Source organism: Mercenaria mercenaria, chromosome 12 (assembly GCF_021730395.1).
Source record: "Mercenaria mercenaria strain notata chromosome 12, MADL_Memer_1, whole genome shotgun sequence".
NCBI classification, from domain to species: Eukaryota; Metazoa; Mollusca; class Bivalvia; order Venerida; family Veneridae; genus Mercenaria; species Mercenaria mercenaria.
Genome location: NC_069372.1, coordinates 67,588,275 through 67,610,740, shown reverse-complemented (window position 1 = coordinate 67,610,740; position 22,466 = coordinate 67,588,275). Strand labels below are relative to the sequence as shown.

General features: G+C 34.9%; 1 protein-coding gene across 1 annotated transcript; it reads right to left on the bottom strand.

Annotated features, from left to right (window-relative positions):
* Positions 1–4,673: 4,673 nt before the first annotated feature.
* Positions 4,674–20,469, bottom strand: LOC123533924 (NACHT and WD repeat domain-containing protein 2-like). Its single transcript, XM_045315903.2, has 8 exons — positions 20,127–20,469; positions 15,829–16,050; positions 14,334–14,422; positions 13,720–13,836; positions 12,984–13,167; positions 12,569–12,670; positions 8,566–11,989; positions 4,674–8,285 (listed from the first exon to the last, which is right to left on the bottom strand). The coding sequence occupies exons 1-8, from the start codon at positions 20,158–20,160 to the stop codon at positions 7,130–7,132; spliced, it is 5,328 nt and encodes a 1,775-aa protein (XP_045171838.2). The 5' UTR covers positions 20,161–20,469; the 3' UTR covers positions 4,674–7,129.
* Between the last annotated feature and the right edge of the window lie 1,997 nt (positions 20,470–22,466).

Genomic DNA, 22,466 nt, shown 5'->3' with positions numbered 1-22,466 from the left:
TTCCGCCGAATTTAATTTTAGAAATAATGACGTCATCCTGAGTAAAGTAGGAGCTATGATGCGAAATGAACTTTATTTCACGAAATAAACCTTTAATATGTCCCGGAATGGGCATGCAGTATCTCTAACATATTTTCAATACATACAACTATGAGATTTCCCATTATTATCTTGTCTTAATTTAGGAGATGAAATGTTTCTCAAAATACTGATATCTTAGTGAAAATACATTAACGGATACTATCTCCCATAGTACTAATATTTCGTGTGAAATTTATTAATAAATAGACGTTTCTCATGACAACATTATACCGATATATTTAGTGAGAAGTATACATTAGATGTTTATCATAGTACTAACATTTAGTTTTTGCTAATATCTATCTATCTACATTTTGTATCTCTCTTCCTTTACTGTCTAACCCCTTACCAGAGTCATAGGCACTTAATATAAAAAAGTGGAAAGCCACAGGTCGCCCAATACATGCACATATAAATATATTTAGCTCGCCGATTGTGATAAGGAAAGCTTCAAGCTTACTTGTTCCAATACCATGTGTGTATCCTTGAAAAATCATTGCAGGTGTCGTACCGGTATGAGTAGACGTGGTCGTGACCTCGCGACCCCCGGGTTGAGCAGCCGACAGTACTGGCATTTCCACGTGGAACAGTTTCAATTGTATCATCATTGACAACCTCTTTGAATGATAATATTTCTGACGATAAAGTGAGGCATTTCTCTGTATTTTACATCAGTTGTGACAGTGTTTATGACAATCTATTGAAGTGCAACGTTATATATATGATCCTGACATTTACAATAGGCATATTGAATTAAATGTTGTAACAGAATGTAAGTTCTTTAGATATATTCTAAATGAAATCCAGATTAAGGAATATGAACTGGTTACTTGTTACGTTTCTGAAGAAATCATGTTGTAGTAAATTTTCTGAAGCTTTAATTAGTATAAACTATGCAGCTTCTACACTTTTCAATTATTTTAGTTTAAAGAGTGCTTCTGGTTTAATTGCAACTTGAAGGCAATGAAAGGCTGTTAGTGTTATTTATACATTAGCCCATCTAGTAGCAATGTGAGCTCTAGTCATTTAAATGTTTTAAAAAAGATGAAACAGTTGATAAGGTAAATTATGTGCTAATTTAAGAGCCTTTAGTTGGCATGGGACGTTTTAATCATATCCAACTATGTGTAATAAACCTCTCATTCAAAAAATGGTCGGATCGTTTTCTTGTTTAAACTTACATACATCTAGAAATCAATCGGAAGGGGACTGAGAGGTAATTAATGTCACAACAAAAGATAAAGGTAAAGGTAGATTTCCACAGAGTATTCCAAATACAATCAGAGAGCCATGCATCACAAAATAGGTCCGGAATAAGAAGAAACTGTAGTAGAATGATATAGCAGACGTGTTGTTTCAAACATCCAACAACAAGTACGTTTAATTATATGCAAAATGCAAAAAAATGGGTAAGGGGTAGAGAAAGAGGTATGTGTTTAGGGAAGTGAAACAGCAAGAATGAATATCCAACAGGGAAAGCCACGCTCCAGAAATGCAGTCTCTCTACACCATAAAACACGGATATGCACCACACACACACGCGCGCGCCCTTGTATTAAACTGGTAAAATGGTATATTTCGCATTATTACATCTCACAATGCCCAATGCAAATTTCCCGTTAGTTTAATTTGAATGGTATATCGTAATCCTAAGTGATTTGATATCTCATACTCAAAATCTTTATTTTCTTTTCTGCAAATGTGATATGATCCGTAATTTAATATCACTTGCGCAACATATTTTTTTTTATTTCTGCGCATATGATACATGTTTTATTTATCTCCCGTTGGGTGAGTGATACTTTCGCATTGATCAAAAGACTGCAACAGTCAATGCTGACGAGACGCTTATATTTATTATTAACTACTCTAGGATTATTTTTTACTAGTATCCATGCATGTGTGCACCCTGCCGATTTTTTAATGACTTGCTCTCTGTTCCAAAACTTTCGAACAAAACTTTTATCAAATTTCGAATGGAAACAGGATATTATGGAAGGTCTGTGCACCATGCTAATTGCTAAATGAAAAATATTTAATGCTAAATGCCAATTACTTAATGCTAAATGTTAAATACCTGATGCTAAATGCTATATACCAATGTTGTATGCATATATGCCATATACTTTATGCTACATGCCGAATGCTAAATGTCAAATAGCTATAATGCTTATTGCCAAATGGTAGATTCTAGTTGTACCAGTCTGATTTGAAGCAATACCATGTTCTACCGGTATCTGGAACATGGGACCGAATCTGTTTACTCTGAAATATTTTTCAAAACAGTTTATTTTAGAAACACAGTTATGTAACAAAGGCCAATGACTAAAGGATGCATTCATACACTGATATTTTGAGCTCTTAATTCTAATAAGCACTTTGCAATACGCATTTGGTAATAATTGTTTCGCATTTCGCAATTAACAATTTGCATTTATCGTGTGGCAATTATTTGACGGTCAATATATGACATTAAGCATTTGGCAAATAGCATTTTGCACAAACTGTTTGGCATTTGGCAATTAGCATGGCGCACAGTCCTTCATAGGAAATGATTTAACAAAGAAAATTAGTGCTAACACTTACAAGTTTCGTTTAAAAAAAAAAGTTGTCGCCGTTTCTTCGAATGTTACTGTTATCGGTTTCGGCATTGACACAACGCATAAATACTGGGGTCAACGATATGTGAATGTCTCGGCTAAACCTATCATATTGCTTGAAAAAAGGTCCTGTTTTACACAGCTAATTCGCCACAATTTCGGAGTGCTGTCTAGTAAAAACTTCTACCGAGTCTTTATTTTATTGGGCAGTAATGATATACTTTTAGTGATTATTTCAATAAATCATTTAACTCATTATGTTCATTTTCCAGTATTTGTTTTGGTCTTTATATATTATCGGCATAATAAAATGAATATTGCTTTTTTGAGAGGATGATATGAAAAATGTTCACCCCTCGAACTATAAATATACACGTCGGCTGACACCTCGGTTGATTATCATATATCTCGAGGTGAACATTTTTTCATATCACTCTCTCATGAATGCAATATTAATATATTACATGTATCATCGCGTCAAGGCATTTCTTGGTTAAGATTACTGTTTTGTCCCACTAGAGTTAACGACCCTTGAATTTATATGTCGTGTAATGTTTTTATCCGAGTCGAAATTGAGCTACGGCGATCCGTAAAGTATTTGGTATGTGCTCTATTTCACATTGCGTACGTCTTAGATTCTACACTGTTTGAATAAGTTGTGCGTGATTAAAGTAGTTAAGTAATTCTGCAAGTCCCAGTAACAAAAAAAAAATCTACAATGTAGAATTTGATTAAACCATGATTACTCAAAACTTCAGAATATACTTAGAAAATTCGGCAATAAAAGATAGGTCATGTGCTCGAATTTTTCTAGACTGAAATGACCTCACGCAAGTTTTCATAATGGGAGTCTATGGGAAAATCACAATCCTGATTTTCTACAATGTATATTTCAATGAAACTATAAACATATGGCCTGTAATATGGGGAAATAAAATGTATATGTGCATCACCTCTCCTTCCCATAGAACCGGCTTAAAGATGGCTATTGAGTTTTTGGTCAAGTAATACTTGACCTAAAAGGATTTAATCTGATCAGTTACACTTATTTGTGTTCACTTCATGCTTAATACAAGTAAAACTCTTTGAATTCTGGTTGCCCAACCAAGATAGAGTTATCTTAACGTAAGTCAAATTCGGTAAGCATACTTTGCCTAAGGAACTATTATACAGAATTTTTGTGTGTATATAGGCAGTTTTTAAAGCTGGGAAATTATGTTCAGTTGTGATGTCTTAAGAAAGGGATCAAACATATAGCTAGATGGCATTTTATTTGTCATATTTGCATCTTAATATGGATTTTAAAACTGGGAAATTTACTGCATAATAGAATGATAATTATGAGTATACGATCTTTTGTATTTCATTCAGTGTTAAAAATGAGCATAAACAATTATACATTTAACTGAAATTCGTTAGAAATGCAAATTTGAAAAATTAATCGGCATTACCTCACCTTAACTATCATGGTACAAGTTGAAAATAAATAAATACAGCTTTAAAAGTTGCCTTTTGGTTCAACATGCTGAAATATCCCGCTCTATCTATCAAAGACAAATGTGAAACTGGGAAGTATACCTAAATTACATTTTAAATAATTTCATTTTAAAGTTTTATGGAAATCATTTAGACATACATCGTAAGAGGGATCATGCACTATGCAATGGGCCATTTTGTTCCTTCAATAAATCTCTTAAAGAATATACGGAAAATCGTAAAATGTTGCTTAATTAAATGTGATGGAGCGCTTGTAACCGTCAGTGACTTTACAAATTTACTACATGAATAGACCGTATTTACCACTGAATGGGCTGCTCGCTCTGACCACTAGTACGTGTGTACGGAGGTAAAATTTCCCACGGGCGAGTGTTTTGTCCGCATTGTATCCAATTTCCGGACAAACACCGCAGAAATTCTATCATACCAGAAAAAATAACATCACTGCTATAAGTGATTTGACAACTTTCTAGTACATATATTATTAAGACATACTCTCTTTATCAATTTTTTTTATTCAGTCTTTATCTATTCAGTCAGTAACAATTAGAATCTGAAGACAAAAACAGCTTCATAAGATATATGATCTTCAAATATAGATTATTCTTTATATACATGTACATAAAAATCATTAAAAATCAAACAATAAGTTTGAATAAATACTGTACAATATCACAGAATTGCTTGGCAGCTCAAAACTAAATATATGCTTTGATTATTCTAAATAACACATATAATATAAAAACAAAACACAGAACATGAATAGTTGCAAACTTAGTTCAAGTGGGCGAAATGGTTATAAATCTGACAAAATGGCGGACATTGGATTAAAAAACCTCACCAGCTGTTCTTTGTTGTACAAGATTTAACTTACCAAAAGGTTCCTTCTAGTGCATTATTATATTAGATATTCTTTTTAAAGGATCTTATCTATTTAAAAACATTTAAGTTATTTCACACAAACATTTATTTAACTTATAATAATAATCAAACACCTTCTACCTAAATATTATAGCTCTGTCAGCGGATAATAAATAATAAAGACCATCATTCTATCAAAATTTCGGGAATCCTCTGTCGGAACCTTCCCTTGTGGCACAGATCGGAATTCGGCCATATGTTAGCCTCTTTGTAAATTGAAAGTTTCACATAGCAATACATGGACAGAAAAGTGCTGTCAAACGCCCTTAACTGCATCGCATGATTGATACTTCAAGCTCTAAAACGAAATATGACCGCCTGGGTCCGTAAAAGTTAAGCTACAAGAGAATGAAACCAAGCAGAATAATAGCAGACGATAATTTTGGGCGAGAGTCTATTTTAAGATGTTGCATATTCATTTAAATAATCTCGATTCTTCATTATGACAAGTTAGATTTAGGAGTTATATGATTTAAACTATGTTTTTGTTTCTTGAAGGTCTGTTATTAAGTAGTTGTATTTCACTAAACTTCAGTCTAAAGATTGACTTAAAGATGCGTGAACACACATTGGCAAAGAGGCTATTTATAATGAATATGCATGAGTCCAAGATGGCGGCGCCCTACTGGAATTCGGATGCCTTTGATGATACCCTTGTATCCATTACCTGCTCAGTCAAGTGTGACATGTTCACCATAAGTGTTCCTTCTCTTGAGGAACAGGAAGATTCTACGAATACATGCAGTGCATGTTTAGTGTACATGTTTCAGTCGGTTTCATGTCTTTCTAACTGGCGAAGTTACTGAAGGATATTTGTAACCAAATTTGCAACCACTTATTGAAAAATATGTTTCAGATTATATAATAAATGACTGGTCCACTGGTCACTAAACTTAAACGTACCTTATAGTCACATACAATGTAAAATATGAAACATATCACTTAGCAGTGTCATATTTAATGAACAATATATGAACAAAATAGTTATAAATGCTGCATATGCTGCAAATTACAAAATGAATTCTGTAGACTGTTACAGTAGAAAGATTTGATTTCATAAACGAAAGACATCCAAATAGGGAAAACATTGTTTAGAGAAAACATTGCCGGTTAACACAGTCTTATTCCAGCCGTATAAAATGACAATTTTAAAATTACATAAGTGACAAAACATATGGGAAGAATATTTCGAAAAGAGGCTTTGAAGAAACAAGCCAAGATCTATTAATTAAGACAAATGTTGTGCTAAGTTTTTGATGTCAAAAACGGAAAGCAGGTAGCATAATATAAAGTAAATTTTATACGTAATTTTGAACACGACATACGACATTAAAGGTCCATTACTAAGGGAAAGTGAGTTGGCAATTTTTTTCATAGCCAGTGCATAGACTTCTGCAAGACACTAAATAATGAAGATTGGCAGGTCAAAATTTACAGAAGGTCTTTGGAACTCAAAGAAATGTATGTGTATTATGTTGAAATTTCAATGAATCGACAGAATGACCCCCCCAGGTCTTTTTAACTTTCTTCATACTTCATAGAAAAATAATTGTACATATACTGCGATTTATTTCGAATTTCTACATACCAACTTTCATTTTCCAATAAAATGAAATAGTTTCTGTGCTTTTTAAAAGAAATTAAAATGTTCACTTTCCTTAGTATTGGACCTTTAAGCCGAACTACGGATTATTCTACTGTATACAGTCTTACAACAGACATTATTATATTTTTGATTAGGTGCGGAGATTTTTGAAACAATAAAACTTTGTAAAGAAATGGTCTTTGCATAAAATCTATGTTCTACGTCTGTAAATGTCAGTAGCTAAATAATGGATCCACTTCGATGCACCATAAATGAATGGCCAAGATATCTGCATACAATTAAGGCATATGTCTGATACGTTTAACAAACTGTGGATATAGGCCTACTTTGGCACTTGATGTCGCATTGCGTCCTGAACTATACTATTAGTCAAAATATACATTTATTTCTATTTTACCAATTTCTTGGAATGTACGAGCGTTTACTACTGTTGTGCGCATGCGTTAGGGCTGCGTTCTCTACTCGACATTCTGGATATTGTGACAGCGCGATGCAATGTCGTGTAAGATGGAGGCCTTCTTTCTTCTGCAATCGATGCTTTTCTTAGCCGAGCGGAAAGACGCTGTTGATCTGGCGTTGACAACGACAGCCGATGGACATCATTTATAATCAAATTATTTTGGACTGGTTCTTCGCTTCGACTTGGCAATTTCTCAATGTGTTCCCGTAAAGGATCTGCCATTTCAAGAATTAAGCTTAGAATCATGATCCTCCCGTCTTCACATCCGACGATAACAGTCCTGTCGTCATCGGCAACCCTCAGACATGTAGCTTTACCATGCACAAACATCGAGCCAACTTTCTTATCATCTGAGGTTCTTACAACTAAAATGTCCCGTTGGTTTTCCGATATGCCTATAATGTATCGACCATTTAGTGCAAATTTAGTGCAATTTGGAGCAAATTTGCAGCACTGAATGTGTTGGTAGAAACTAAAATTGTCATATTTAAACACCCGCAAATCACTGTCAAGGATGAAGCAGTTCTGACTAGATATCTGCAAGCCCTCAAGTTTAGATTTCGTTTCCAGGAAAAGAGGAATGTGCCTTAGAGCAGTCTGTCCTTCAACGTCGAACAATATGGCACCCTTTCTTGTACATTTTGGTGGTATGATACCTTTGTCTGTGACAAACTCGTACATATCAATATCTTTCGCGTACACAGCGATAACGTTACCATCAAATACTGGGATCAAGTCCAGAAATTCATCAGTATCATCAACATCGTCAACCAAATTTTGCACACGTAGAAGAACCTGATCAGATGGATTCTGGTTTGGTGTGATCTTCTGAACAAGCAGCCGCACTTCTGTCCACCTCGACTGCTCCTTTTTGGTGTTGTTATCAAAGGTTTTCTTACAGGTTTGTACGATAGCCGCAAAGTAGTTGTTACCACCCTTGTAGACGATCTTCGGTGGAGCGACAAACTCAGTGTGGTACGGGAAGTCTATTGTGTAATTGGTGGAGGTTTCTGGGTAGACAATAAACACGTTGTAGATATTCTCGCTCCAGTCGCAGCTGTTATAGAACGCACACGTGACAAAAGCTGCTGTTCCTGATTGTGGGCTAAATACAATATACCTACAAAATTAAAATATTATTTATAAACGAAAATTTATGTACAAACGTACAATGTATTTTTGAAGATTGTTTAATAAATGTAAGTGTGTGTGTGTTCGGGTTTAACGTCTTTTTTAACAATTTTTCAGTCATATAAACGACGGTGTCTACTTGACACGCTTAGGTTACTTACTATGTATTATAGAAAACAAATGAAGTTAAGAAAACATATATATAAAGAGAAGTTAAGAAATATATATATCAAGAGAATAAGACAAAACTAGCGTAATATAAAGCTTGCCTGTTTGAAATTGCATGGAACACTTTGGATGCGGTTTCCAGCTCCCACATGACGTCATCTGTCAATGGTTCAAATGTCATGTACGACAAAGAATTTGTATGTTCAAGTTTGGCTCTTGTTGCTGCATAAAGACCGTCTGGTGACATGAGAACCTCCGTGAGGCGATCGCCAGAGTTTTCACTGTGTTGGAGTGTGTCCATGACATCACCGGTCGATAGACAGACGAGTTTCGCATCTGGTGTTTTGTCATCAGTTGACATTATATAGTCCGCAGCAGACGACACAGCTAACGTTTGCACTGCCCCCTGGTGGACTTCAGCGGAATGTTCCGTGTCGCGATCAAGATTCTCTAAATCCCACACTTGGAAACTGTTGTTCTTCAGAAGGGTCACAACTTTGTTAACAGAGTCCGATGTAAACAGTTGTACCATTGGAGAAACTGCGGTTTGTAGAACACGTATTGGCGCACATGTTTCAGCGTCCCAGACGATAAGGTATGTGTAACGCGTTGCCACAATCATACTATCGTCTGGTGTGAAACCCGCACCACTGAATGTTGAATTACTATCAACGAACACTCCTGCAGGTAGTTTCTGGAATCTAGTCCTAACTTTGTCAGTGACAGTGTCAATTACATGCAAGATTTTATCGCACTGTACAATCAGAAGTTGCCGCAAATTTGACAAAACACATTTCTTTGCATTCATGTCAGTTAAAATTCCTTTGCACTTAAATTTTCTGTTGATAACATCGAAAGATATCGACTCAACTATCTTTGTTTTCGTCAGAACGAAACATTTTGGTATGTCATTTACAAACAGGATCTCATGAGCAACATCAGATGCCGTAGCGACACATTTTCTTTGCATAACTGGCAATTCATACAATAAAATGTTTCTTTCAGCATTAAATGCAACATACTTTTCGTCTTCAGTTATTGCAACGGCGTGCGTGTGGTATTTGAACTTGTGTAAAATCTCACTTCTTTCTATGTCGACAACGCACGGCCCGGCACCTTTATACTGAGTAAAGGCTATGTATTTATTTGACACTTTAACCTGTGAGATTTTACCGTGACCGAATTCAACTTCTCCGTGAAGAACACCACAGTTAGACCTATAAGTTTTAATTGATCTATCATCAACAAAAATGTTGATGTAGCGGCCATCTTTGGTAGGTTTGACGTCACCAAGCGGTAACATTATATCTGGTCTTTCATCACCGTTTGCAAGTTCCCAGACACGAAGCCGGGTGCTATAGAAAGGTTTGGCAGTTAGGAGTATCCCATCAGGACTGGTGAACACATCAATATCTACTGAGCAATTAACGTTAGCTCCTATGTCACATTCATACTGGAGAGGGCCACCAGGGGCGCTGTAAATCTGACAGTTTGCTACCAATGGGCAGCAACGTTGTGCATCGAGATCGCATTGGCGTATCAGCTCCTTAATACTCGGATACTTGTAAATATGCGGAAGAAGTCTGCCTGTAAGTTCCATGCCCAAAGCATTCCGATCGACGGAAATGGCTGATTTTGACATGCGTAGTGCGTCCCCTACGAGTTTTATTTCTCGGTCTTCGTACATCTCAAAGTCGGCGATAACTTGTTGTATGGATGTAATGCGTAGTTTTGAGGCTATCCATTCGTAGTTACACAAAACATCTGATTTCAGATCATCAAAACGCTCACTTTGGACTAGAAGATAAGGAAGCTGTGACAACTTCCGCGAATTACATACCATGTTCTCACCGAAAGACAGTGGCTGAGTTGGCACAAACCGGCAGCACTCGCCGTCTCGCTCAACAAGCTTGTATTTTGCCATAAGAACAGTCGGATGCTTGAATGGTTTCCGTATTGTACCACTCCACGTGCCTATGTAGTAGTCCGCCATATTGGAATACAAGGTCGAGATACTCTCCTGACAGTAGCGTTCTTCTGCTAGTTGCGCAAATCTTCGATACCTCCATCTAAATGTGGCAATTCCGTCGCTCTGGTTACAACACAAATACGGCTGTAGTTCTTGTCTCAAACATGACCAGTGTATATGTGGTATTCTACGAATATGCGGATATTCATTGTTGTTGACAAAAATGCTGTTTAAAAGTTTATCATCAAGTGACAATATGTCTTCCATCTCAAGTTCACTGAGTCCATTCTTAGCCGCTGTCAGGTATCCAAGTATTCTGCGAACAAGGTTGCTCCCATGTTTTTGTTCTAGGGATACGAATATTCTCTTGATGAAATCGTCAGTAGAATGTTCAATCATGTTTGTTGAAATGTCGTCAAATGAGCTCCACTGAGAAATTTCAGCATAGACTAGTCTAGAGAAGAGAGGTGTTGAACACGAACTGAACGACAATTGTATCCGTTTCCATTGATTGTAATTCACTGATTGTTTATTGCCACTCATCAAAGCTTTTAAAGTATTTTCACATTCATTTGGTGAGAATTCAGGCATTGCAATAATACCTTCGTCTACTTTATTTTCAAGCCTTTTCATAATTTCTTCGTCATCTGAATCAACTGTGACAATGATTTTGACATTACTAGCAATTCTGGAAGGCAACCAGTCCAGTTTATGTCCATTATCAGTGGTTGATAGTTTGTTTAATGCGTCTATCAAAATCACGATCATTCCTCCATACTCTCCTCTCTGTATTAAGTCAATGAAATAATTTTTCAGTGCAAGATAATCCGATGGAATGTCCTGTCTGTATCTCCCCGTAATGAATGCAAGCTGGTGACACAGGTGGTACAATAATGGCTGCACGTCTTCACAATGACCCGTCTCGCCTATAAATCTTACTACTACCGCAGTTGGCATGGATAGATCTGAATTTATCACAGCTTCGTTGATGTCATTTGCAGCCTTGGCGATCAGTGTTGACTTTCCAGTCCCACTCTCACTACATAATACAAGTGGTTGGTCTGTATCAGAAAGGAGATATCCTTTGATAGCGTTCAAAACTTCTTCCCTACCGATAAATGGGGAGTAACTCTGCTTGGCATAATTCCAATGGAGAGACAACTCATGAATGAGCGGATCCTCGCACAGTTTATTTTCCCTTTCAATCTGCTCATTTACTAATCTAACTACTGTAGAATAAAAATGCTTCCCTATATTTGAAATGTATTGTCCTGACTGTTGTTCATCCAGGGTACATCCGTTTAATTCAATTTCAGATTGAACTATGTTTGAAGAAGTTACACATTTTTCAACGAAACCTCTCAGTACGTTTATTTTATTTGTTTTGTCTATGTCCCTTTTACTGTTACCATCTTCGAGATCGACGAAGTTGCCAGCATTTTTAGCGTTTAGTCTCTCATCAATATTCCTGATATTGCGCATGTAAACAATACAGTTCTTGTCCCTCTCCTCACGGCTTAACCGTAACATCCCACTCTGTAGCAGGTTCTCAAAATCTACAGAGAAAAAAAAATATTTAGGTCATGTAAAGATAACTTTTGAAATTGATTGAGTCAAACTGAATGGTTACATAATTCAACATACAGTTCTAACATTTTTATATACAAAATGTATGATACATGTAAACAGCGGAAATTACAAAGATAAATAAAATAGAAAAAGTGGAAATTCCACAGGTCGCTCAACACAACAAAAACGAAATTGTTGCAGGCTCGGTTTGATTGAGCCTGTTCATGGACGGTAGTTAAAATGCATGCTACCGTCCACGCCCTCTAGCCCCGGGTTGAGCAGAACTCAACATTTACACATGCTAAAGGTACAAAAAACAATTTAGAAACATCTGCAGATGTGTTCATACGGCGGTGCACATGGAACCTTCAAGGTTACACTAGCGTGTAATTCCATGAAAAGCGGCGTATGGTCAACATGTTTTGGTTCAGTATTTACAAAATACAGATCTAGTCCAGAAATTGGCCGCATTAAAATATCCCAAAGTTAATGTGTGATATTTTAAAAATAACAATGCGCAAGCTGTGTTATAAGGATTCAAGCACCATGTTATTGTACGTAATTACCAGAAGTGCTACATTGCACAGATGTTATGTTTTCAGACTTGGTTGAGCCACTCTGAAGCAGTTTAATGATTTCTTGATAATCTTCGTCCAAATCTTGTCCATCTGCAAAGAACAAAATGTTTTACTGTAGTGAAAATTTCATAATTTGCAACAAATGATTTTAATGTTGTTTTTTTTAACATTATCTCTTTAACTGCACATAGGTAACAATATCTAATGTTGAAAGTTTCCATGGATACAAAGCCATATAATTTAGGCGAGAAGTTAGTGTCAAGAAAAATTATGTCGTCTTTAGTGTAACCAGACTTAACATAAACAAGCAAAAAAAAAAACAACAAAAAAAAAAATATATATATATGTGTGTGTGTGTGTGTGTGTGTGTGTGGTGTGAGGAACCTGCAAGTACCTAAAGTACCTTCTGAACGAGGCTTTTTAAGACGATATATATTTGGTGCCACATTGAGATCTTTCTCATACCACTTGTTCAGCAATGTGTCGTCACTTCCGCTTTCCAGCAGCGCATCCTTTATCTCTTCCATGTCGGATGCCAATACGGTCAGTGGCAAATGAAATGTACCGTATTTTTGTCCAACGAATGCCTAACAAAATAAAAATTATATATATATTTTTTTATAAAACAACTCTTCTGTATAATAAAAAAAAAAACATCAAGCTCTATCAGGTGTGTCAATCTCTCGTCCAAAATTATATGATTATTTAAGCGGTGAGCGAGATGAATTTCCACCATTTCTCTATCCCAAAACAAAAACCGTATCATGTAAACATGTACAAGATCAACGAATGAAAACCAGCAAACACATGAAGGAGTTTCTGAAGAATCACAACAAAAGATATTGAGATAGTAGCCTATAAAATATCTTGCATAACCCAAACAATGTAACAAATTAATAGGCCGCCTATACCGCTTAAATCATTTTAAGGAAAACTGCACTAGGGAATCTATGACATGTGTATGACGGTCTCTGAGGAAGACAACGTTTCATTAGTTTACTATATTCAGTGACTTCTTAAAACAATCTTAATGTAAGAACAGGATGAAAAGCAACTATAGTCACTTTCTCCTCAGTATCTTGCTGCAGTAATTAATTCTATTTGATAATATATCATATATATACAAGAAAGAACCTTACAATAAAGTTTGGTCCCATGGAAATTTCCTGGCAGTGTCGTAATTCCTCATATACCGTCGCCATTTTGTGTGGGTCTGTAGACGGCAAGCTAGGATTGCCCCAGTACATATCTGCCAGCTGGAAAAAAAGGAGACATGACTAAATAGGAGGCATATGTGTCCTGAAATATTATCAAATAAAGGCAAAATGTTTAATTTTGCTCTTTAGGATCAGTGTTCTTTCAACAGAAGCGTATTTGCCAACATAATGTTCAGTTAACCAAAAATTGTAGTAAAAAGTATGTCTGCAGAAAGATATATGATAAAAATGAATGTGGTACTGGGAATTCGCGGAAAACCTGTAGGCCTACCTCATGGGACACCTTGCATGTGTACATTGTAAAAATAGATTTAGTCCAAGTTTCGCTTTTATCATCTCATATTTTGAGAACATCAGTTAATGAAAAATATGAAAAAGTGGCATTTAACTTTCAATAATTTGTTGGAATATCCTGAAAAACAAAACCTATTGTCCTTTTCTCAGATTAAGTATAAAATACCCCGGAAACAAAGTATAACCTTGTTGCTATAAGCAAACGTCCCAGATCTAATATGAGAGAGATCAAATTGACTTACCTGAAAGTCGATACCATGGTTATCTCGGCAATATTGACGCAGTAGCGGATATACATTCTCGAAAAGATAATTTATCTCCGACTCAAAATCTGAAAATAACAACTAACACTAGACAATATTATATAAACTAATGGAAGGCTTGTGCGCCATGCTAATAGCCAAATGCTAAATGCCAAATACTTAATGATAAATGCTAAATAATTAATGATAGATACTACATATCATATGCTATAAGCCATAATTATACTTAAATGCTAATGTCAAATAGCTTAATTAAATGCTTATTGCCAAACGGTATTTAAAATGCTAATCGTCAAATTCTTAATGAGGTAATGACCTATGTCTTTTAAACTAATGAATGTAAAACATTCTACCAGTCTGAACTGAAGCAATAACATGTTGCTTTCATCCACTTATATACTTAGCTCTTTATTTGAATAAGTACTTAGCAATAAGCATTTTGCATCTAACAATTAGCATTTATCTTTGACATTAGGTCTATTGCCGTTTGAAGTCAATATTTATAGGTTATTAGCTTTGTATCGTGAAATATGCACGAGTTCTTCAGTGGAAATATTGCGCGACTTTAGGAGCTGAAGAACGAGTGCATATTTCCCGATGCAAAGATAATAACCTTTTTATTACATACGCATCTACACGTATAAATATTATGTAAATTTCATAAATATGTTCAATAGCCTGAATACTGAATAGGACTGACAATACTGAACTAAATAGAAAAAATAGTGCAACAACACACACTGAATTACGTCACGCACCCGATATGAAATTCAGGCGTCAGTGTATGGAAATATATTGACGTTTCCGGGACCAGTGTAACTTAACGGGGAATAGAAACGAGTACAATTGTATGTAATAATTGGCATTACGCATTTGGGATACAGATACAGCATTTTGCACTAACTATATTGCATTTAGTATTTGGCAATTAGCATGGCAGACCGGTCTTCCATACAAAATAGATACATTCTAAAATATTTTAAATGCCGGTACAGCAATTGGTGTCATACTTGACAGAATTAGGGAAGGTTTTATGCGAATTTGCAGCCTGTATATATAATGTAAAAGGACTCAATTTGTACGCGGACTATATTAGATCTCGTTCAGACTTCGCTGAACTCACAAAGCCTGCCACATTTTGTATTACACTGTGTAATCTTTTTGTTTATTATACATATATTATATTATACAATGTACTTAACTCGAAGACAATTTAAATGCATTTAACATTTTCACATAAGAAAATTGGATAAAAATCATTTTGTACTGGTAGCTGACTGGAACTGTTCCATAATCTTTTTGATTGGATCAGATTAACCATTAAGACGGATTAATCCCATAAAAAAACTAACATAATCACATCTGCTGAGAAAATGCATGTACACACGTATAGATCTAGTCTTTGGCGTCGTTCACGTTCGGCAAGTTTGAATGAGGCATCGTTTTCAGATAGCGTACCATTATATGAACTTACCAGGTCCCGAAGAACACACAAACATGCGAACTACTTTTGGCTTTTGGCATGGCACAAATTCTGGGCGAATCCCTCCACGTATGAGTTTGTCTACAACATCGTACTGCTCTGCATTTAGATGATTGTATCTAAGGGACCTCTCCTTTTCCTTCCGGTACAAATCGGTCGTATCACTATCAATGACGTCATCAAGATGGCGTATACGAAATGGACATCCGGATTCTGCAAAAAAGGAATACAAGTATGTTTAGATCATATGTAGTTCTACACATCGAATATTTTCATATGTTATTGTCTTCCCTATTTCAATGAAATTTTAATTTGGTTGATAAATAGTTGAGAGGTTTAGGCCTAAAAATAACACGTAAAGCGCTAGTTCTAGTTCTTATAGAAACAGAATGAAACAGAATTCTAGGTAAATATGAAAGAGCAGAGTGTATATGGGACCTAAGTTACGCTTGAAAATGGTAGCAACGCAATTTTGCAATCTGACTGAAGTAGGTATATATAAGTGTTTTAGGATTTATTAAGATTCCAATCAGATTTTACCAAACCTCGGTCAATTGGTTTGTACAAACCAGCTGCAAATTAGTATAACTAAGAATCTGATGCATGTGAAAAGAGTTCTGTGTAATCCTGCTATCCCTAATGAGTATACATTAATAAATAGTAACGTCTAAAACGGGACAGTCATGAATATATCCGGCAACTCTTTACTGCAGTCAAGCGGGACCTTTTGAAAAACGATAAGCCAGTGCAACTGTCAAAGTGTTTGAATGTCTATCAATCGGTTCAAGAGAAGTTACTAGTATTTAAAGTAAACTGTATACGACTGACGATGAAACGATTCATGGTTGTTAATGCTTACAAAACAATACATATGGCAAGTCGTAGAGGGGGAAAGTTTATCATCACAATGTTAGTCAGGCTGAACTTGATAAATCACAAATCACATCGACATCATCATCATCATCATTACCATCATCAATGTCATCAGTACCATGTTTCATCTTATATGTCATAATCACTACTATCATCATTATCCTCCTCCTAATCGTCATCCAAACAAATAACATGCAAATGCATATATTTGAGCTTTTTTATATAACAATATACTCATTAAGAAATACCCAAGCAAAACTTAAAACGGTGATGAAACTGATGACAACGATGATCAAACTTATGCTGATGATAATGATGAAGATGTTGATGACGATGATCAATGATGTTTACGACGACGTTTATATTACACAAATGTTTCTACCAAATTGCGTCGATATCATTTTGTGGTGCTACAGACCTTCAACCAATTTTGGCAAGCTATTTGTAAAAGTATAATCTGCTTTCTTATCAGTGTGATAATTTAACCACGTTTTAACAGGTAAACACTTATATTTATAAGCCCGTTTGCACCGATACTCATTAAAAATCGAACAATATTTGATATTTCAAGTATTCTTTTCAAAAAGCCTTCCGTTGCCGGGGTCTTTCAAAGTGGAATGTTTTAGTTCTCAGTGTGTGTTTAATGACGTTGTCAGGGTTTGTCCACGATTTTAATATTTATTTGGATTCATCGAAGCATTTGTTCCTCATAAAATGCCTATATTTACATACATTTGACATTTAATACAATCTCGATCAAGCTATTCAGCATTTTATGATTTGTGATGTCCGATAGGCATGCGTCAATAATTTTTCTAAGAGTTTATCTAGTTCGATAATGACAGACAATAATACAAGACAGTATGCATGTTCAGTTGCGTATGAATGCGTCTAAGTGCATTTAGTTTAACCTGATGTCATAAAATCAATACATTTTAATACAAAAAAAATGCATCCATTTATTTTCATATTAAAAAGGGGGGAATATATTGATCTACAAAAATCACACTTGTAGATATCAGATACAGCTAAAAATGGAGGAAGGAAAAAAAAACGTGCATAAATATATCAAGAATAATACTATGTAGTAGACAGTTGGTATCAAGTTTTTAATGATAGTTTTGATGGTTCTGTTGCATACATACTTTAATTGCTTTAGTTGTACTGTTGTCACACTACCGAGTTAGTTTCATTCAGATTAATTCTTTTAATACACTGTCAAAATATCAATTATCATTTCATTATTTTCAGAAGGTTATCTTCATAAATATTTTGTGGTTACTACCCCTGAAGTTCTGAAAAGAAATTAGATCAATATAGTAATTGATCAATCACTAACGTAAATATAAAGTAAATAGCATAAATTGACATTTATCTATGTATAAAGTAAGATAATGGCCAATATGAAATTCATAAAGGCGTACAATTGTCGCCTGTCGGGTAATGAAAATAAACAAGTAATGTAAACAGTCAATTTAAAAATCAAACAAGGTTGTATAGCAATAAAAATTGCTGTATTCTTCTGTCTAAAAGGAATTTTAGCAGGGTCAGTCCCCTGGATTTGCTCAAATAATTGGGCTAGAATAAATGGGTTGGAAAATTTCAATTGAAAAAAAATCGAGGTTCACAGCGGACCACCATTCGAACTAGATTGCAGACACCACGAGAAACATACAGAAAGGTTCACGGGGAAGTGTTGGGTAAGGGTGGTAGGCGAGGGTAGAGTAGGGGATGGCGGTTGGGGTAGGGGCTACAATCATGGTTTGATCTTAGTATGAACTCCTTCAAAACTGCTGCAAATGGAACTATTGAAACACATATACAATGTAAATGTTCACTGTTATCTTTACAACAATCAGAGGTGGTGTACAGGTCTGGTATTTGAACATGATAAAATAGAGTTTAGCAGATATTTCTCAAGATACCGTGCTAATATATTCAATCAAATCGATACGTTTGTTCAAAAGATAACGGTCTTTTAAGCATGATAAATTACAATTTAGAAAATTCTTTAATGCAGAAGTCAAAACGGTATCAAATGATATAATATTTTATGAGCATGGTTATCTCGTGTCTTCTATCGATTAATGAGCATAATTTCTAAACTTCTGTTTGGAAAAAAACAACCATAATTTAATCTATATGAGAAAACAAATAGCTTACGTATAGTTAATCATACAATGTATTTCAATAACGTTACAGAGAAAGTACAAAAAATACCCTAATACATCACCTATATATGTAATAAAAATAAAATTTCTTTTAGTTAATTATCTCTCACATGATTTGCTTTCCTTTGCAAATAAATAAATATGCTGGCAGCCTTTGATGTAACATTGTTCAAGTTTACCGATGAAGTAGCACTTTAGACAAGAAAATCAATTAGCATTTAGAAATAATTAATGAAAACGTCCAAGTTCCAATCTTCTGATTACAACAGCGCAATATATCGAGGTTTGAAAATGAGACCGTTCAAGTGTTTTGGCTATTCGGAAACAATCTGTAAAGACAACGCGTCCTACTTTTGTAAAATTCTCCCTTAAAGTATCTCTATTTATGTCTAAAATCCCAAGTTTTCACTTCGGTCATAAAACATGAAGCAGCTGTCGACTAAATTATGTTACCAGTATAAATTTGCAACATCCAGACACAAGATAGAGGAATGGTAACATAATCTCGCCTCAAGTCTTTTAAGGCAACATTTATCCTGGCGGGAAATGATGACGGGTGGAATGATGACTTGGGGCGGGGGAGGAGGGTGGGGATGACGACGGAGGACGTGAAACAACGCGTCTTTACCTCAGATATTAAAACTAGCTTATAATCGGGTCTGCCAATGTCATTATCAAGAGACATTAAAAGAGAAACTGTCATAAAATGTAAGAATAATATTTCATAAAAAAACTAGAAAAACATTGTATTAATCACCCCTTAAGTGTAGAATTAAAACGTTTTTATTTCACAGATTTATTTGATATGTCATAGTACAGACATTTTCTTTCATGCAATGTTGCTGAAATACAATATTTTTGAAATCGGTAATTTGAAACGAAAAGAATAATCAAATGAAGAATGAACTGTCATATCTTACTTTTATTCTAATGACCTCGAAAATTAATTGTTTCTGTATCATTGAACACCTGAACTACTTTAACTGTGTAAAAAGGTAGTATCAAGTTTCCATCGTAACATTTAAACGTTCATAATTTCGTATTACAGTAACCCTAACTATAGGTTTATGTATAAATGTCAAATTATCTAATATTCCATTCGCTACTTTTTTATATTGACAAAAACAGCACAAATTAAGAGGAAAATTTATGCACAAAATGGTTGAAGAAAATCTATTTTTATTATGCAATTAGTATTTTTATTTAAAAAATTGTCGTCTAATTTACTAAAATTAATAAACAAACCTTGGTCAACCAACAAGCTGGCCCTCCTCTGCATAATTCTTCAAAAACATATAAACATTTACACTTCCATATTTATATGCTCATAAGGTCTCTCTATCTTAACACACTGATTGATCTGTGAAAGATCATTTAAAATTCCGTCCCCTCGTTGTTAAGGAATACAGGATTGTAAAAATCGCGACCTAAATGATCGAAGTTAAAAAGTTTTTAGTCGATAAAATGTTCCAATCGATTCCAAAAGGAATTAACTCCACTAAAACTTATTACCAATTCTTTTCAATACTACTAAAGCTTGTAAAAATAAGAAACAATCCGACATAATCCACTTATACCGGTAATATCGGCGCAATGAAAAAAAGCTTGTTAAGACATGCCTTAAATAGACAATATAGTAGTAACGGGGATTTTATTAGCCCGCATAATGATATTGAATTAAAATTGTTTTCTATACATAAAATTCAATTTCAAAAGATCTTAATTTTTATACGTGTTACGGTGTCAGACTTTGATATAGATGTGACTATCAGATGATTTCTATTGATGTCCAAAATGGTTATATTATTTCATTCATTTAGTATAGGTAGTGTTTTCATTAGTAAGCGGTTGCGCCTTTGTAAATGCTAACGAATACTAATGTACACAAACCAGCTTAGAATTTGAAATATGTTTTACAGACTTTAGTAGTTGATTTACTGGAATATTTGAATATTACAAAATTAAGGCTCATCTAATATATACAGTCGGCCGCTATCTGGGTATTTCTTGAGCAATTGTGATGTCCGATCCCAACTTCTTGAACTTTTAACCTGATCGCTGCAAGGAACCCTCCATCTTTACATGGCATTGTAAATTCTGATGGGTCCATCGCATATATATATTCATGTTTTTTTTGTAATTAGAATGTTTTACCTATAGGGTCCCGGGACCGAAAATAGTGCCACAGTGGTTAGGGGAATATAAGAAGAATCAAACTGATAGAAACGTTCCACCGTGATGATACAAGCATTATCCGAGGTGACTGAAACTGCTACTGACGCAAATATATCTACCTTTTCGAACACTGGAACAATTATTTATTTTACTTTTTATTTACACCAGCATGTATTGGCTGATAAAGGCAATTTCCTTTGACATAAATCTGATGTTTAATTAACTGTAGACACTTAAACTTTGTCACCGACTGTCTGGAGTTGAACATTGATTTAATATTAACTTAGCGCAGGGATAATCTCAGTACGGATGACCAGCAGACGACATATTTAATGTATTTATGTGATTACGACCCTTAAATGGCATAAGAGATAAGTGAAAAAATGACCTTGTTCACATGCCTCAGGTCTTGCTGAAGACCGAATTTTTGTCTTGTTCATCAGACAACTGTTCTTTAACAGCTGCGATGTCCAAGCAACATTTTAATTTTCAAGTTGGGTATACTTCCAGCTTTTAGTATATGTGGTTTTAGGTATGTACAACAATGTGCGTTCACCGGGACGCATGAGCTATATAATAAAATAGAATGTTCATCATGCAAAGAAAATAGAAGAACATTTCAGTCCTGATAAAATACGAACAATTACAACATTCAGCAGAAAGCCCACACAGCCATATAGATAGTGAAAATAAAAAAAAACCTATCAATTTGTCATTCTTTAAACATTTCCAGTAGTTGAGTACATGTATCATATATAAATATTAACCCGTTTGACAAACAAAAAGCATATATTTTAAGGACACTTGAAGAACGAACAAACACTTCTATTGAAATATCACAACATTTCTCCTTGTAGTTACCACAGTAGTTCATCAGTTTACAATATTTGCCGAGGTACTTACCATGTAGGTAGGTAAAGCGTTTGAAGTTGTAATACCTACACGTTAAGCCTGTTTTAATATTGATACAGTTCAATAAAAGTGTTTGCGAAGGGACTTGATAACGTATCCAATTCGGTTAGATATTTTTCTTGTATAACATGGCCTTGCCGAGATTAACCAGGTTATTCAAATATTATATTTTATCCAGGGTAGTTTTGCGCAACTTAGCTACTGAAAGACTTCTTAATAACTGGGGAAAGCTTCACCCGTTTGCAAGTATTGATACTGACGAGTCTAAAATTGGTCAGCTCGGTGATTTTTTAAACATTTTTTGTCAAATTTCAGAAGTAACTATAGCAGTTTAATGAAACCAGATATTATGTTTTTTTACAATAGGACACACTTTCTGTCCATAATTTCCAGTAAAACACCTTTATTCTCATTGAACATTTTTTCTTCACTCTCATAAGTTAAAAGTAAAACTATTTTTGCTCTTCGAACATTGCTGCCCTGCTCTCCTTAGGTGAG

Coding starts and splice junctions, on each gene's coding strand:
- LOC123533924 (XM_045315903.2), bottom strand. CDS start 20,160: ATGCAGAGGAGGGCCAGCTTGTTGGTTGACCAAG. Junction 16,051..20,126: donor CAGCTTGTTGGTTGACCAAG/GTTTGTTTATTA, acceptor CCTTTTTTGCAG/AATCCGGATGTCCATTTCGT. Junction 12,671..12,983: donor TAAAAAGCCTCGTTCAGAAG/GTACTTTAGGTA, acceptor TGTTCTTTGCAG/ATGGACAAGATTTGGACGAA.